The sequence below is a fragment of the Macaca thibetana genome, chromosome 11 (genome assembly GCF_024542745.1).
Source record: "Macaca thibetana thibetana isolate TM-01 chromosome 11, ASM2454274v1, whole genome shotgun sequence".
Classification (NCBI taxonomy): Eukaryota; Metazoa; Chordata; class Mammalia; order Primates; family Cercopithecidae; genus Macaca; species Macaca thibetana.
The window spans coordinates 8946763-8962291 of record NC_065588.1 but is presented as its reverse complement, the minus strand read 5'-3'; the positions used below and the strand labels follow the sequence as shown (position 1 = coordinate 8962291).

Below are 15529 nucleotides of genomic sequence, written 5' to 3'. Positions count from 1 at the left end.
CACATTATAGGTCTGTTGGACAGGGCTTCTCTAGAGGCACAACGGGGTGTTTTATGATATACCAGCACGGAGGCAGAACTCATGGCATGGTGTGGACTCGCTCCCAGGCCCCTCATCCCCATGTGTGTGACACCCATATATACAGATTGGAAGAGAAGTCATGAAGATCCATAAGCAATCCAGTTCTTTGATCTAGTTCCTGAATACCTACCTCATCCAAGTAAATGTTAAGTGTGTCAGTTCCAAATTCAACCTTCTTCACCAGGGGTTGCTGGAGAAGCTGCATAAGAGAGGGAGAAAAACAGAGACTAACAGCCAGAGCCTTCCCTATCCCCTAGGGTAGTCTTCCAAAGCTCTGCCATGATCAAGGAAACAATAGATACTGTGGAAACGGTAGGAAAAGGGAACCGAGACTATTACAAGTTGCGTGTCATATGTCTGCTACAACCTTGCAGCCCATTTAAATAATCCAATCATGAGTTTGTATGTATGTGTATATATACATATATACATATATACACACACACGTACATATATGCACATATATACATGTACATATATCTACATATGTATATATATACACTGTATATGGATGCCATATATATATGAAAACTACTTTTCTTACAAATGTACATACATGTACATACTTTTCTTACAAATGTACATGCCATGTATATATGTGTGTGTGTATATATACACACACATGCCATGATGCCCATTTTACCAGTTTTTTTGATTATACTGTCAGGTCCCCTCACAGCTAGATAAATGAAGAAAACAGAAGTAACTTACTGACTGACTGGTGCCCTCCATGGGACTGAACCCAGATAGCATCTTCACTTCCACAATCACCATATTGGAAGAGCTACGGCTCCCCACATAACTGAGAGCAGGAAGAAGAAAACACATGTGAGCCTATTACTTCAGTGCACTCTGCATCCTCAACACACATACACACACACACACACGCGCGCACACACACACACGTGTCCCACCTCAGCTCCTCAGACCAGGTGCTCTGCCGGCCACCAGCACCCCAGCCTTCCTCACCTGGTGTGAATAGCGAGAGTCAAGGATCGAGGTGAAGTCAGTTGCTCACATCTAGCTTTTCCCATTTCCACGCTAAGACTAAAGGTCTTCATATTTTTAAGAGGGAGAATATTGTATCTCAACACCGTCTGGTAGAAAGAAATAGCCAAATCAGGGTTGGAAAGAGCTTTAAAGATTGTACAGTTCAAACTACTTTTCTTACAAGTGAGAAACAGAGAGCGAGAGAGAAGGCCTAAGGGGAAGATGCCCTCAGACTCTCCTTCCCAATGTACATTCATTCTCATGGATCTCTACTTACCTGTACATAGACACAGCCCTGGCCTGAGGCCTCCAGCGTGTACATTCCAGGGACATCGGGCAGAGTCTTCTGCTGAAATACCAATCTGTTGGCTGACTGTATGTTGAATGTATGCTGGAAATTCTCAGTGGATTTTACAACCAGGCTGATCTCCTCAGATGGCGTGTAGGCGGTAGTGGCATATTTGGCAAGAGCTTGAAGAGCAACTACAGTATCCTGAGGGAAACAACCAAACGTATGCTTACCATTTTGTGAGTCATTGGAATTAACCTTGAACAACTCTATAACCCACACACGTGGTTGTTGTTAGTTGGCTTGGATGATGCCTCCTCTAAGCATTTAGAGAACTATACCCACCTCCTCTGGAGAAGCTGACATAGAAATCACAGTAGCTTACTTTTATAGAAAATCACCATCAACAAGCTACTACTGAACATCCGCAGGCTACTTGGTTAACCTATCGATTCATATTCAGAAAGCAAACAGCTTCAGAACGAGTTATTGCTAGAAGCAAGTGGATAACTGTTCAGTATATATTTTACAGCTTCCTCATTTGGGGAGGAAACAGTATTAACATGATAGCCCTAGAAATTGCAGCCTATGACGTCATTTAACTGTGTGATGATCTTCTACATCACAGTTGGAAGGAGCATCAGGGACCTAGGAAAGTCCTTCCTTGCAGGCTGGCTTCTTAGCCGTGATACCATGTGACAATCTTTTATTTCTCTGGGAATAAGACAGATAACTGTCATTAAGTGAGCCTGGTACAGTGACGTTTGAACTGTTTCATTCTGAAAACATAATTCATATAAATTACAAGGGGAAAGAAAAATGAATAAAGTATTCAACAAAATTGTCACATCTCGCTCTATGTTATGAAAATTTCAGGCCGGGTGCAGTGGCTCAAGCCTGTAATCCCAGCACTTTGGGAGGCCGAGACGGGCGGATCACGAGGTCAGGAGATCGAGACCATCCTGGCTAACACGGTGAAACCCCATCTCTACTAAAAAATACAAAAAACTAGCCAGGCGAGGTGGCGGGCGCCTGTAGTCCCAGCTACTCGGGAGGCTGAGGCAGGAGAATGGCGTGAACCCGGGAGGCGGAGCTTGCAGTGAGCTGAGATCCGGCCACTGCACTCCAGCCTGGGGGACAGAGCAAGACCCCGTCTCAAAAAAAAAAAAGAAAAGAAAATTTCTACATGCTTGATACTGTGTAAAATATCTATTACAAAAAAAAACCCCTATTTCTTCATCTCACAAATGAAAAAGACATTCTTATTTCGACATTATCACTGTCCTACAAAACAGGAAGACAGATCACCCACCCTGGTGAAGCCGTGAAGAAGTTCTAGCTGTGCAGCTTGGCCATCTACAAACAATTTTTGTTTACCCTTTGTGGACTGGAGCCAGGGAGGTTTTTTACTGCTTGAACATATGGGGACAATTCAAAGAAAGGGACCTCACTGTCAGCTGAAAAACCAGTGTGAGTAATATATATGACCTCTTGTGATAGCCAAGGATTTCATTGAAAAAATGATTCTGACATATACCTGTCACTGCGAGTTGTAAACATTTCATCTACTGCTTTCCAAAAATATTATTATATATTATATATTTTTAGGACTGAACAAGAAGAGTCTTTTCTAATCTTTGGCCAAGCATTTCCCTGAAACAGGGAGGCATAGTACCATATAATTTTTTTAAGTTTCAATTAGGTCATTACCACATTTAAACTTGGTGCCTTTAACATTTTTACCAAACATGCAATCTATTAAAAGATGTTCATTCTTTCAGGTCTGATTTACATGTTATATCTTCAGTGAAATTGGCCAATTTCAACAAATCAGATTATAATCTTCATGAGGACAAGAAATATATTTTCTTAGTTACTTCTGTAGCCTCATCAAAGTGATTTGGACATAGTAGATATTTAATAATATTTTCAGAATAAATAAATTAATGACTACTCTCTTCATTATAATCTAAAATAATTTTTTTATGATTTGAGTTTATCATACAATTCTACCCCTCTTTTTTTTTCCCCACTGCCACACCATTCATTCAATTTCCCAATTTCCCCTTTCCCCTAACCTAGATAAAACAGTCTCCTGATCTCTTCAAGTCCAACGTTTCTCTCCTCTAAATTATCTCACACACCAAGTGGCTAATTAATCTTTCTGAAACAAAGTTAAAATTGTTGTTGTTTTTGTTGTTGAGACGGAGTTTTAACTCTTATTGCCCAGGCTGGAGTGCAATGGCACCATCTCAGCTCACCGCAACCTCCGCCTCCCAGGTTCAAGCGATTCTCCTGCCTCAGCCTCCCAGGTAGCTGGGATTACAGGCACCCACCACCATGCCTGGCTAATTTTGTATTTTTAGTAGAGATGGGGTTTCTCCATGTTGGTCAGACTGCTCTCGAACTCCCGACCTCAGGTGATCCACCTGCCTCGGCCTCCCAAAGTGCTGGGATAACAGGCTTGAGCCACCATGCCCGGCCCCAGTGTTTCACACTCAACAAAAAAAGAAAATTAAATGCATCTGGTACTATTTATGTGCTCATATAACCCATTTTATGAATACTTCTATATATTTTTCACAGGCTTTTCCTCTCTAAGGCCCTGGACCGAGAGGGCAAGGACAATACCTTTTCCTCTATCTCCATACAAGATCTAATTCTACCTGTTAAGTGGCAGTGGGAGAACAGGCTGTTTACCTGAGTAGAAGAGAAGCCCCCATATGCATTCCGTTGCTTGGCCAACCAAGCCACTATGCTAGTGGCCTTGGCTATCTCCTTTTGAGTCAGGCTGGGCTTGGTAAGCTGGGCCAACAATGCATATGCTGTAAGTTCCACATCTAGAGCCATAGGCTCAGACCAAGGGCTGGCATTCGATGATGGAGTAGGTTTGTGGCTCCAGTGAATGGATTCTCCTATGGAAAAAGAAACATAACTAGGATGTCCTTAGAAGGAACTGGCTTTCCCACATTCACTTTGTAAATGCAGCATCTTAGAGCAGAGAAAGTACCAACTGAGAATTAAACAGAGTAGAAAAAAATGTCTTAGATGTAGCTGATTCATTGACCTTGATGTAAATGCAAGGATGCATGTGTGCGCATGTGTGTAAAGCTAGAAGCATCAATAAACGTTCCTGCCTCCAGCAATTACATGAAAACCACTCTTGTTACTTTATCAGTTTTGATGTTAATGGAAATAGGTAAATAGAGGCTTCTTACAAGAATCTCTGTGTTTGGGGGCAATTTTTGTTTGCTTACAGTTTTATGAATTTTTCAGGATTTATTTTATTTAATCAAAGATTTAGGCTGGGCGTGGTGACTCACGCCTATAATCCCAGCACTTTGGGAGGCCAAGGTGGGCGGATCACCTGAGGTTGGGAGTTCGAGACCAGCCTGACCAATATGGAGAAACCCCATCTCTACTAAAAATACAAAATTCACTGGGTGTGGTGGCAAATGCCTCTAATCCCAGCTACTCGGGAGGCTGAGGCAGAAAAATCGCTTGAACCCAGGAGGTGGAGGTTGCGGTGAGCAAAGATCGCCCCATTGCACTCCAGCCTGGGCAACAAGAGTGAAACTCCATCTAAAAAAACAAACAACAAACAAACCAGATTCAACATTTTAGGTAGAACAAAAATGGCAGAGCATATGTAAGAATTCTGAGAAACCATGAAGAAATGCTAATGAGGCCAACTATATGAAATATGCTTAGAAGGCAGTCCAGTGATGGCGGGCACCTGTAGTCCCAGCTACTCGGGAGGCTGAGGCAAGAGAATGGCGTGAACCCGGGAGGTGGAGCTTGCAGTGAGCTGAGATCACGCCACTGCACTCCAGCCTGGGTGACAGAGCCAGACTCCGTCTCAAAAAAAAAAAAAAAAAAAAAAAAAAAGGACATGAGACCAAAAGAAACCTCTGTGACAGCCAAGATGACAGTTAACGGATAACTTGAAGAAAAAATAAAATAACAAATGGAAATGAGAAGGGTATAAGTTAGAAGACTAATTAAACAGAATTTTAGAGATAATAAGTAACCACAGAAGGGCAATCTAATTGGAAGAATGTAACAGGAAACATGTGAGCTTGCAATACAAGATAATGGAAAAGAGATCATCACAATAAATCAATATATGGTGGAACAGGTCCCATTGTCTCAGACACACATTTCATGACTAGAGCTTCTTACACACAAGAGGAAAAGCTACCCCACCCCCTATGAGAGGACAGTTCAGCCATGACACTCATATAAATGAAGGCTGAGACTGCATTTCTGCCTGGAAGAATAATTTTAAATACACAGTCAGATAAATTAAATGCATTACAAGATCTGCCATAACTTCACATAGTATTCTAAATACATTTAAAGTGGTCCAGGCCAGGTGCAATGGCTCACGCTTATCATTCAGCACTTTGGGAGGCCAAGAAGGGTAGATCACTTGAGGTCAGGATTCTGAGACCAGCCTGGCCAACGTGGTGAAACTCCATTTCTACTAAAAATACAAAAATACAAAAATTAGCCAGTGTGGTGGCAGGCACCTGTAGTCCCAGCTACTTGAGAGGCTGAGGCAGGAGAATCACTTGAATCCAGGAGGCAGAGGTTGCAGTGAGCCAAGATTGCACCACTGCACTCCAGCCTGGGCAACAGAGCAAGGCACCGTCTCAAAAAAATAAAAAGCAAAATAAAAATTAAAAAAATATTTAAAGTGGTCCTACGTCAAAGAACTTTCAAAGGTCTCCAAAAGGGTAATTCCACAATGACAATATACTTTCTGACTAGCTTCTTCAATGTAGTTTCTCTTCCCATTAGAAGTATAAAAATGTGGCCGGGCGTGGTGGCTCATGCCTGTAATCCCACGGGCAGATCACCTGAGGTCAAGAATTCGAGTCCAGCCTGGTCAATGTGGTGAAACCCCTTCTCTACTAAAAATACAAAAATCAGCTGGGCATGATGGCACACGCCTGTAATCCCAGCTACTCGGGAGGCTGAGGCAGGAGAATTGGTTGAACTGGGAGGCAGAGGTTGCAGTGAGCCGAGATCACGCTATTGCAATCCAGCCTGGGCAACAAGAGAGAAACTCGGTCTCAGAAAAAGAAAAAAAAAAGTATAAAAATGCCCTGTGAGCACTTGCATGTGTTTCTCACAAACTTCCCAACAATAATTTTATGACTTAACAACTGTTACTAAAATGAATCCTAGAGTTCATGTGTGGGACAGAGGATACTAAGGAGATTATAGATAACTCACAGCTTACGTTCCCAATTTCAAACAACTCTTAACAGGACCAACATACCTGAGATGATAGCCTGTTGATCTAACTGTTTAAGGAGAATGTTTCTGATGTCCATTTCCCCAGCCAGGGAGAAAATGTAAGCCAACAGGGCCTGTGTGTAGAGGCTGGTGGTGGAGGTGGCCGAATTCTTGAGACACTGTAGACCCTGGCTCACCATTGGGTCCTCAAAAGTGAAGAAGAAGACCATAACTTATAAGGCATTCCTTAAAAAATGGGAAGTAATCAGGAAATCATCTTATCCTTCTTGACCATAAAAGGGTGACTAGGGACAAAGATGGGTCAATGTCTCTAGGAATAGGCATGAGAAGGAGGGTATCAAGAGGAGGAGCCAGGAGAACTTACATCTACGTCCTTTCCCATCTCCAGCAATGCAGCTGTAACATATGCAGTCAAGGAGACCTCATCATCAACACCACCCTAGAGACAAACAGGGAGACAGTGAGTCAGGGCAGCAGGCAGCAGCTGCAAGAATTACGTGGAGATTGCAAAACGGCATCCCCTCTGAATAGATGAATTATTTTTATTTTATATTTATTTATTTATTTATTTATTTATTTATTTTGAGACGGAGTCTCGCTCTGTCGCCCAGGCTGGAGTGCAGTGGCCGGATCTCAGCTCACTGCAAGCTCCGCCTCCCGGGTTTACGCCATTCTCCTGCCTCAGCCTCCCGAGTAGCTGGGACTACAGGCGCCTGCCACCTCGCCCGGCTATTTTTTTGTATTTTTTAGTAGAGACGGGGTTTCACCATGTTAGCCAGGATGGTCTCGATCTCCTGACCTTGCGATCCGCCCGTCTCGGCCTCCCAAAGTGCTGGGATTACAGGCTTGAGCCACCGCGCCCGGCCGAATTATTTTTAAAAAGAAAAAAAATAATAAAGAAAGCTCTTCTTTCCACAGACTTTCTGCAGCTCAAGCCTCCAGGACACACAAAGAGGGAACAGGCTGGACTTCAGTAACTGCAGAGCCTTAAACAGCCTGCAGGAGGCAGCACATGGACTTCAGCTGAGTGGGTGTTGAAGAAACCCGAGAAGCATAAGAGGTTTAAAGTAGGGAGGAATAAGAAGAGAATCTGCCGCATCACTGCATCTGAGCCTCCTCACACGCAGCTCCCGTCAAGCAGGACAACGCACAGCCCTTCTCCAGGAGAGAGTAGGTGAGACCTTCCCTGCTTATTGCCTTTCCCAGAAATATCAAAGCAAATTTTAAAAAATATCAAATCAAATTATTATCCTCATTCTATAGATAAGAAAACAAATACTTAACAAGATTAAATAGCTTGTGGCCAGGCATGGTGGCTCATGCCTATTATCCCAACTTGAAGCCAAGGCGGTGGGGAGGGTCCCTTGAGCTCAGGAGTTTGAGGCCAACCTGGGCAACACGGTAAAACCCCATCTCTACAAAATGTACAAAAATTAGCCAGGTGTGGTGGCATGCGGATCCGTGGTCCCAGCTATTCAGGAAACTAAAGTAGGAGGATCATCTGAGCCTGGGGAGGTCAAGGCTGCAGTGAGCCGTGATCATGCCACTGCACTTCAGCCTGGGTAACAGAGTGAGAACGTGTCTCAAAAAAATAAATAAGTAAATAAATAAAAAAGATTCAGCCGGGTGCGGTGGCTCACACCTGTAATCCCAGCAGTTTGGGAGGCTGAGGCGGGCAGATTACCTGAGTTTAGGAGTTCAAGACCAGCCTGGCCAACATGGTGAAACCACGTCTCTACTAAAAATACAAAAATTAGCCAGCCATGGTGACACATGCCTGTAATCCCAACTGCTCAGGACGATGAGGCAGGAGAATTGCTTGAGCCTGGGAGACGGAGGTTGCAGTGAGCCAAGATTGCTCCACTGCACTCCAGCCTGGCCAACAGAGCAAGACTATCTCAAAAATAAATAAATAAATAAATAAATAAATAAATAAATAAATAAATAAATAAAAAGATGAAATAGCTTGCTCACAGTTACGTGGCTCATCTGCAGCAGGACTGGAATTTGAAACCAGGACATTTAATTCTGGAGTTCATGTGCCAAACCACGAACCTTGGCTACACAGAAGATGGATTTCTCAATGGACTGGCCTCCTCTCATAAGAAAGTAGGAAGAGGCTGGGTGCGTGTGGGTTACACCTGTAATCCCAGCACTTTAGGAGGTCAAGGCGGGTGGATCACTTGAGGCCAGGAGTTTGAGACCAGCCTGGCCAACATGGTGAAACCCCATCTCTACCAAAAATACAAAACTTAGCCAGGCATGGTGGTACATGCCTATAGTCCTAGCTGCTCAGGAGCCTGAGGATCACTTGAACCCGGGAGGTGGAGGTTGAAGTGAGCTGGGATTTTGCAACTACACTCCAGCCTGTGCAACAGAGCGAGACTCTGTCTCAAAAAAAAAAAAAAAGGAAAGAAGGAAGAATACCTCTGGGATCTTGCTCTAGTCAAGTCCTTTATTTTAGTAGAGACGGGGTTTCACCATGTTGGTCAGGCTGGTCTCGAACTCCTGACCTCATGATCCACCCGCCTCAGCCTCCCAGAGTGCTGGGATTACAGGCGTGAGCCACCGCGCCCAGCCCCCAGGTATATTTCATACAGCGTGTAAGAGAAGATGAAGACGAGAACTTAGGGGAGACTAATAAGATCCTGCAGAGGAAGTCTAATGAATCCTATAAAGAGATTTTTTTTTTTTTTTTTTTAACACTCAAGATTTTTAATCTTTGCCCTGGAATAGCAATGTAAGTGATTTCTCTAGAAAAGTTTATTCAAGTCTTTCTTGCACTGAGTGTGTTCTGAATTGAACGAGTTTTCCTGCAGGATCTACGCCTCACCCTGTTTGGGACAGGTACAGGCAATAGTGAACAGAAGAGAGCAGTGCCTCTGGAGTGCAACTGCCGTGCTTCCAATCTCAGTCCTGCCACTTATTAGCATGCACCTTGGGCAGTTTACTTAGTCTCCATCCCTTAGTTTCTTCATCTGTAAAATGGGATTAATAATGACATTCCAATACCTAGCTCACTGATTTGTTGTAAACATTAAATAATGTCAAATAAACCACGTGCCTAGAACAGTGCTCAGCAGAGTAAACCTCTTACAAAAGACGTTGGGCTGCCTACTAGTCCTCGCCACAGGAAATGGCTTTCCCATATGGATTTGGTGACATAGTAAGAGGCCCAGAGATCTTTTAGTCCAGTAGTCTCAAATTTCAGTGTGTATCAGAATCATCCGGATGGCTTGTTAAAACACAAATTTCTGGCCCACCCTCCCAGAGTTCATCATTCAGTAGATGTGCGCTGGGAGTCAGAATCTGCATGTCCAACAAGTTCCCAGGTGATGCTGATGCTCCTGATCTGGGAACTATGCTTTGAGAACCATGTTCCAGTCCACATTCTCTCTCTCTTTCTCTCCCTCTCTCTCTCTCTCGCTTTCTCTCCCTCTCTCTCTCTCTCCCCTTTATTTTTTATTTATTTATTTTTTGAGGCAGGGTCTCACTCTATCACCCAGGCTGGGTGCAGTGGTACAATCACAGCTCACTGCAGGCTTGACCCCCCGGGTTCAAGTGATCCTCCCACCTCAACCACCCAAGTAGCTGGGACTACAGGCATGCACTAACATGCCTGACTAATTTTTCAGTTTTTTTTTGTAAAGATGGGGTTTCACCATGTTGCCCAGGGTGGTCTCAAACTCCCAGGCCCAAACAATCAGCCCACCTTGGCCTCCCAAAGTGCTGGGATTACAGGCATGAGCCACCGCACCCAGCCTTCATCTGTATTCTCATTCTACAGATATGAAAACTGAGGCCCAGACCAGCTAAGCATTTTGACCATGGACACCCAGAGCCACAGTGGAAACCAGAAGAAAACTGATTCCCAGGCCAGTGCTTTTTTGCTTCTGCTCGGTCAGAGGTGTGAGGTCCTTTGAGACAGTGGCCGGCTGCAGGCCCCTGGACAGATCCGCACCTTCATAGCTGTGTGAAGGAGAGTTCCCACGTTGGCATAGCAGCCGCTGAGGAGCTGGTTTCCTGCCATCCACTTGAGAGCATCCTGGATGTTCTTGGGATCAATGAAGATGAATTTCTGAGCTTGGCCAAAGCATTTTGTGACAAAGGCTGTCAGCCTACATGGGTAAAGAGGAAAATGTGGCATGAAGGTGAATTTCCAGGTGAGGGTGCAATCATTTTTTCATGTATTTGGGTGCATACTTCCAGAAGGGGAGCTGAGGGAACATATGCCACAGCAGGCCCAGAAAACAGAGGCATGAATGGGCACCAGTGAGGACAAGAACAGAGGAGGCACAAGCTCAGGGAGAAGATCAAGGGACTTGACCATCCATGAGGGTGAAATAAGCAGTATTAAAGAGGTAGAAGACTGAGTGCAAGAAGGAATGGGGTTAAGGGGAGAAGTATTGGAATAGTTGCAGAGGGCTCAGGAATTATGCTGTGGAGTACACAACTCATTGGGAATTGGGTGATATTACCATGTGTTTCCATTTCCATCTCGCTCCCCAAAGGCACTGTATGAGCCATTGCTGTGTTTGTACGTCAGCTCCTTCTGGTACCCTGGGAAGCCAAATGTGGTTTTAGATCACAGTGACAACTTCAAAAAACACCGCCGTGCTTTTCAAGGATATGGGACACTTCAGGGGCTGGAATTCCCTGTATCTTATCAATCTGTCATAGGGCCTAGTGGAGGAGAGTGTCCAAGAAAGAAAGATTGAACCAACTTACCTATCTCCAGGAAACCCACTGCCCGAGACCTGATTTCCTCCGTCAGCAGCCCTGCCTTCTCCAGGTACTGCAAGACATAGATGATAGGAGCAAACAACACCATGTTCTGCTCGCCACAGCCACTGGGCATCTGCACCAGACCATCTAGGTTCTGCAGGGCTGTGCCCATGATGTCTCCTGGGATCCAAAAGGAGAGAGAGAAGGTGGGGGTACAGAGAAGCAGGAACCCTCTAAGAGTTATCATCATTCACTTAACAAACATGTATTAACTATCATTTAGTAAGTACCTACTATGTGCCCTGGGAAGACGACAGTAAATCAAACTCAGTCTCTACCCTCAAAGAACTCACAGAGGAGCAAACCATTACAACACATTACAATTTTTATTCCTTATAGACAATTTCAATACAGTACTACAATATCATACTGGATATGTAGGAGGTGCTAGAGGACACAGAGAGGTGCATAGGCTGTCTAAGAGAGTTCAGGGCTTTTAAGAAGACATGTCGCTGAGCTGATGAGTGATGTGACAAAACTTACATCACTTAGGCTCAATCTCTACGTTCCTCTACCACTGCACATACGTTCCTCACCCTCCAAATCACCAAGTTTCTCTAAAACACAGTCCTGACACTCTTCTCCAAGTTGTCACTGACCCCTTCCTATGCTTCCCAAGCCAGTGAGCCTGACATACGTGACTCATTAACATCTGCACTGTAGCCAACGAGCTCCATTCAAATCTATAAATGTGTCCTGAATGTCAACTATGTTGCAGGAACCGTACTAGGAACAGAAAAGAAAAAGATGTGGCCCTTGCTCTTCAGGAGACCCCAACACAGTGTGGAAGACAGACATAGACACTGAACTCTAATAGAACAAGACAAGCGCTATGTCAGACTGATGAATAAAATAGACAAAACAGAGACGTTGTGACTGCAAAGGATCTCAACAGAGGGCGAGGGAGTAAAGAAAGAGTCTAACATTCACAGGGCTCCTACTACATGCCAGATATTGTGCTGGGAACTTTAATATTGCACTTAATCTTTACACCAGTCTGAGAGGTAGGTTATTGTTACTGTTTTACAGAAGAGGAAAGAAGGTCCAGAACTGTTCACTAACTTGTTCAGGGTCACGCGGCTACTAAATGACAGGTTAGATATGATTTTTAAGTTCATGCTTTTCAATCCACTTCCTCCCTTGCCCAAAACAGTAAGTGTGCTGCCTATTGTAAATATGGTTGTATCTTCCCTAAACTATACCCAAATTCCTCATTTTTAAAAACGGCTGCTGCAAATATTTTGTCTTCCCTTCACCCGATTTATAGACTGTCTAAACCTAAATACATATCAAGCTTCAGTGACCTTAACTTCTTCCTACCCTGACTCCTTTCTTTTTTTTTTTTTTTTTTTTTGAGATGGAGTCTTGCCCTGTCACCCAGGCTGGAGTGCAGTGGTGTGATCTCGGCTCACTGCAAGCTCTGCCTCCTGGGTTCACGCCATTCTCCTGCCTCAGCCTCACAAGTAGCTGGGACTACAGGCACCCGCCACCAGGCCTGGCTAATTTTTTTTTTTTTGTAATTTTAGTAGAGACGGGGTTTCATCGTGTTAGCAAGGATGGTCTCGATCTCCCGACCTCGTGATCTGCCCGCCTCGGCCTCCCAAAGTGCTGGGATTACAGGCGTGAGCCACCACGCCTGGCTTCCTTTCCATTTTTAACTAGAATACAAGTCTAATCCCGTCTGTATTGTTGCCTACACTGTATTTCCCTCCTATATAAAATATGCTCTTTTTCCTTCAATCACTTATCATTAGTCACATTCTCCAGATAGGTCCGCATGTCCCGCCCCACCCCACACCTTTGCAGCCTCCATTCTCCTTTTTGTTTCTGAGCCAAGAATCTCTAACTGCTTACCCAGAACTGTAACATAAGCCTTGGTTGAGTCAGGAACAACATCCACTGGGAGGTCCAGGGAGACAGATTCAGACGCCACCTTTCCTGTGAGAGGCAGAAAAAAGGTGACACAATAGATGATGGGGAATGGCAGGGGTTCTGAAGCCAAAATTGTAGAACTTTCTATAATCCAGGGATTTGTGTGCTCGGTGCTTTCTCTGGGATGCAGAAAGCACTGGGTACTATTCATAGTGATAAATTCCACAGAGAGTCATCATCGTGCTGTACACTTTCTCTTCTTCCTCCTGCCTCCCAGTTAATCAGCCCCATGAGGAATGGCACCCCAGACTCTCCTGTTCCTTCTGGTCCTATGCATTCCTCCTTTTGCCTATGAAAATCTCCTGCCGCCAGATGTGCTGGCTCACGCCTGTAATCCCAGCACTTTGGGAGGCCAAGGTGGGTGGCTCACAAGGTCAGGAGTTCGAGACCAGCCTGGCCAATATGGTGAAACCCTGTCTCTACTAAAAATACAAAAATTAGCCAGGCATGGTGGCATGCACCTGTAGTCCCAGCTACTCAGGAGACTGAGGCAAGAGAATTACTTGAACCTGGGAGGCAGAGGTTACAATGAGCTGAGATCGCGCCACTGCAATCCAGCCTGGAGGATGGAGCGAGACTCCATTTCAAAAACGAAAAAAAAAGAAAAGAAAAGAAAATCTGCCCTCTAAGGGAATTCTCACCACCAATCCTGCTCTGAGTCCACCCACCTTTTGGGCACAGCAATGAGCTGTGTGTCTTCTCCACAAGGACTCCTTCAGGCTGGCATGAAGAGAGACACAGATAAAAACAACAAAGATGAACGTCAGGAGAGATGGCACTAAAGGAAAGGGAAGGGAGGCCCCCCGCTGTGTCCCCACGGCTTCCCTCAGAACTGCAGAGAAGGGCTTCTCATTGAAGCTCAGAAGAACTCCGTGTCAACCAAGGTTGGGCCCTTTCTGTAAAGTTCTTTCTGGGCAAGCGCTAGAGCCAAAGACACAATTAGGCAACTTCTAAGGGGCAAGATTGACAATGGGCTTCATGACGGGACAAAAAAGGCAGCTATTGATGAAGACAGACATTTTAATCAGGGAAACTAACATTCATTGAGTGCCTATGATGTGCCAGGTTTTAGGTGCTTTCATAGGCCATGGGTGTGGATTAGGCAAATGTTCAAGGGGCCAGGGAAGGAGAAAGTTGAAGCTGCCCGATTGGACTGGAGTACGGTTGCTGTGACAGACAAACTCGCAGCAAGAGGAGATGTTGAGCATCCCTCAGTTGGTTGCTGTCTCGACCTCTGAAGCAAACTCACTTTGACGAGAACTGGCTTGATGAGCGTGTCACTCCGGCCCTTTTGGGGAACAAACCCCTTCTGGCCCCCACATGGTTCATTGCTGTCCAGAATCTTTGTACTAATAGTAAAGTTAATGTGACCTGAGAGAAAGAAGGAGAAGGGAAGCCATTAGCCCTATTGCCAGAGGTACCAGTGAGGTCCGTTCCCATTTGGATCAGCATTTCTGAAACTTTAATGGGGATCTTGCTACAGTGCAAATTCTGCTGCCACAGACCTGGGGTGGGGCCTACATCCTGCATTTCTAACAAGCTCTCAGGTGATGCCAGAGAGGCTAGTCCGGTGTGGTAAGTAACCTCTAAGGACCCTCAGAGATCCTTGCATCCTGATATTTGCATCCCATTGAGTGTGGGCTGGATTGAGCGACTCACTTCTGTTAAATAGAACAGGGCAAAAGTAATGACTCTTCTGAGATTAGGTTACAAAAAGACTGCAGCTTCCATCTTGGGTGCACCCCTTTTCTCAAACTGCCTGCTCTGGGGAAGACGGCTGTTGTGTGATGACGCCGCCCAGCGGAGAGATTCATGTGATGAGATACTGAGTGAGGCCCCTAGCCAACAGCTGAGGTCAAGAACTGTGTCCTTCAGTCTAGCAGGCTGTGAGGATCAGAGACTTTGGGATGAGCTTGAAAAATCAGTCCTCTCCTAGTCAAGTCTTCAGACGAAACCACAGCCCTCACTGACAGCTTGAGTGCAACCTCATGAGATACCTTGAGCCAGAAGTACCCAGCTAAGCTGCACCCAGATTAATGACCCGTAGAATCTGTTTGATAATAAATGTTTGTCCTTTTAAGACACTTAAGTTTTACAATAATTTGTCAAGCAGCATGAGATAACTCATACATACGAAGATCAAACTTTGAGTTGCAAGGATTTCACCTATGAGTGACTGACATCCCA

General features: G+C 44.8%; 1 protein-coding gene across 1 annotated transcript in view; it reads right to left on the bottom strand.

Moving 5' to 3' along the window:
• The window catches only part of A2ML1 (alpha-2-macroglobulin like 1), a 60694-nt gene that overhangs the window by 13754 nt on the left and 31411 nt on the right, over window positions 1-15529 (bottom strand). The window contains exons 20-32 of the mRNA XM_050747562.1: window positions 14592-14713; window positions 14011-14062; window positions 13265-13348; window positions 11354-11530; window positions 11104-11185; window positions 10587-10743; window positions 6990-7064; window positions 6648-6810; window positions 4061-4275; window positions 1349-1564; window positions 1051-1178; window positions 793-883; window positions 212-280 (exon numbers count right to left, since the gene is read on the bottom strand). Of these exons, the coding sequence (XP_050603519.1) occupies window positions 212-280; window positions 793-883; window positions 1051-1178; window positions 1349-1564; window positions 4061-4275; window positions 6648-6810; window positions 6990-7064; window positions 10587-10743; window positions 11104-11185; window positions 11354-11530; window positions 13265-13348; window positions 14011-14062; window positions 14592-14713 (1631 nt within the window). The remainder of the gene's footprint in view (window positions 1-211; window positions 281-792; window positions 884-1050; window positions 1179-1348; window positions 1565-4060; window positions 4276-6647; window positions 6811-6989; window positions 7065-10586; window positions 10744-11103; window positions 11186-11353; window positions 11531-13264; window positions 13349-14010; window positions 14063-14591; window positions 14714-15529) is intronic.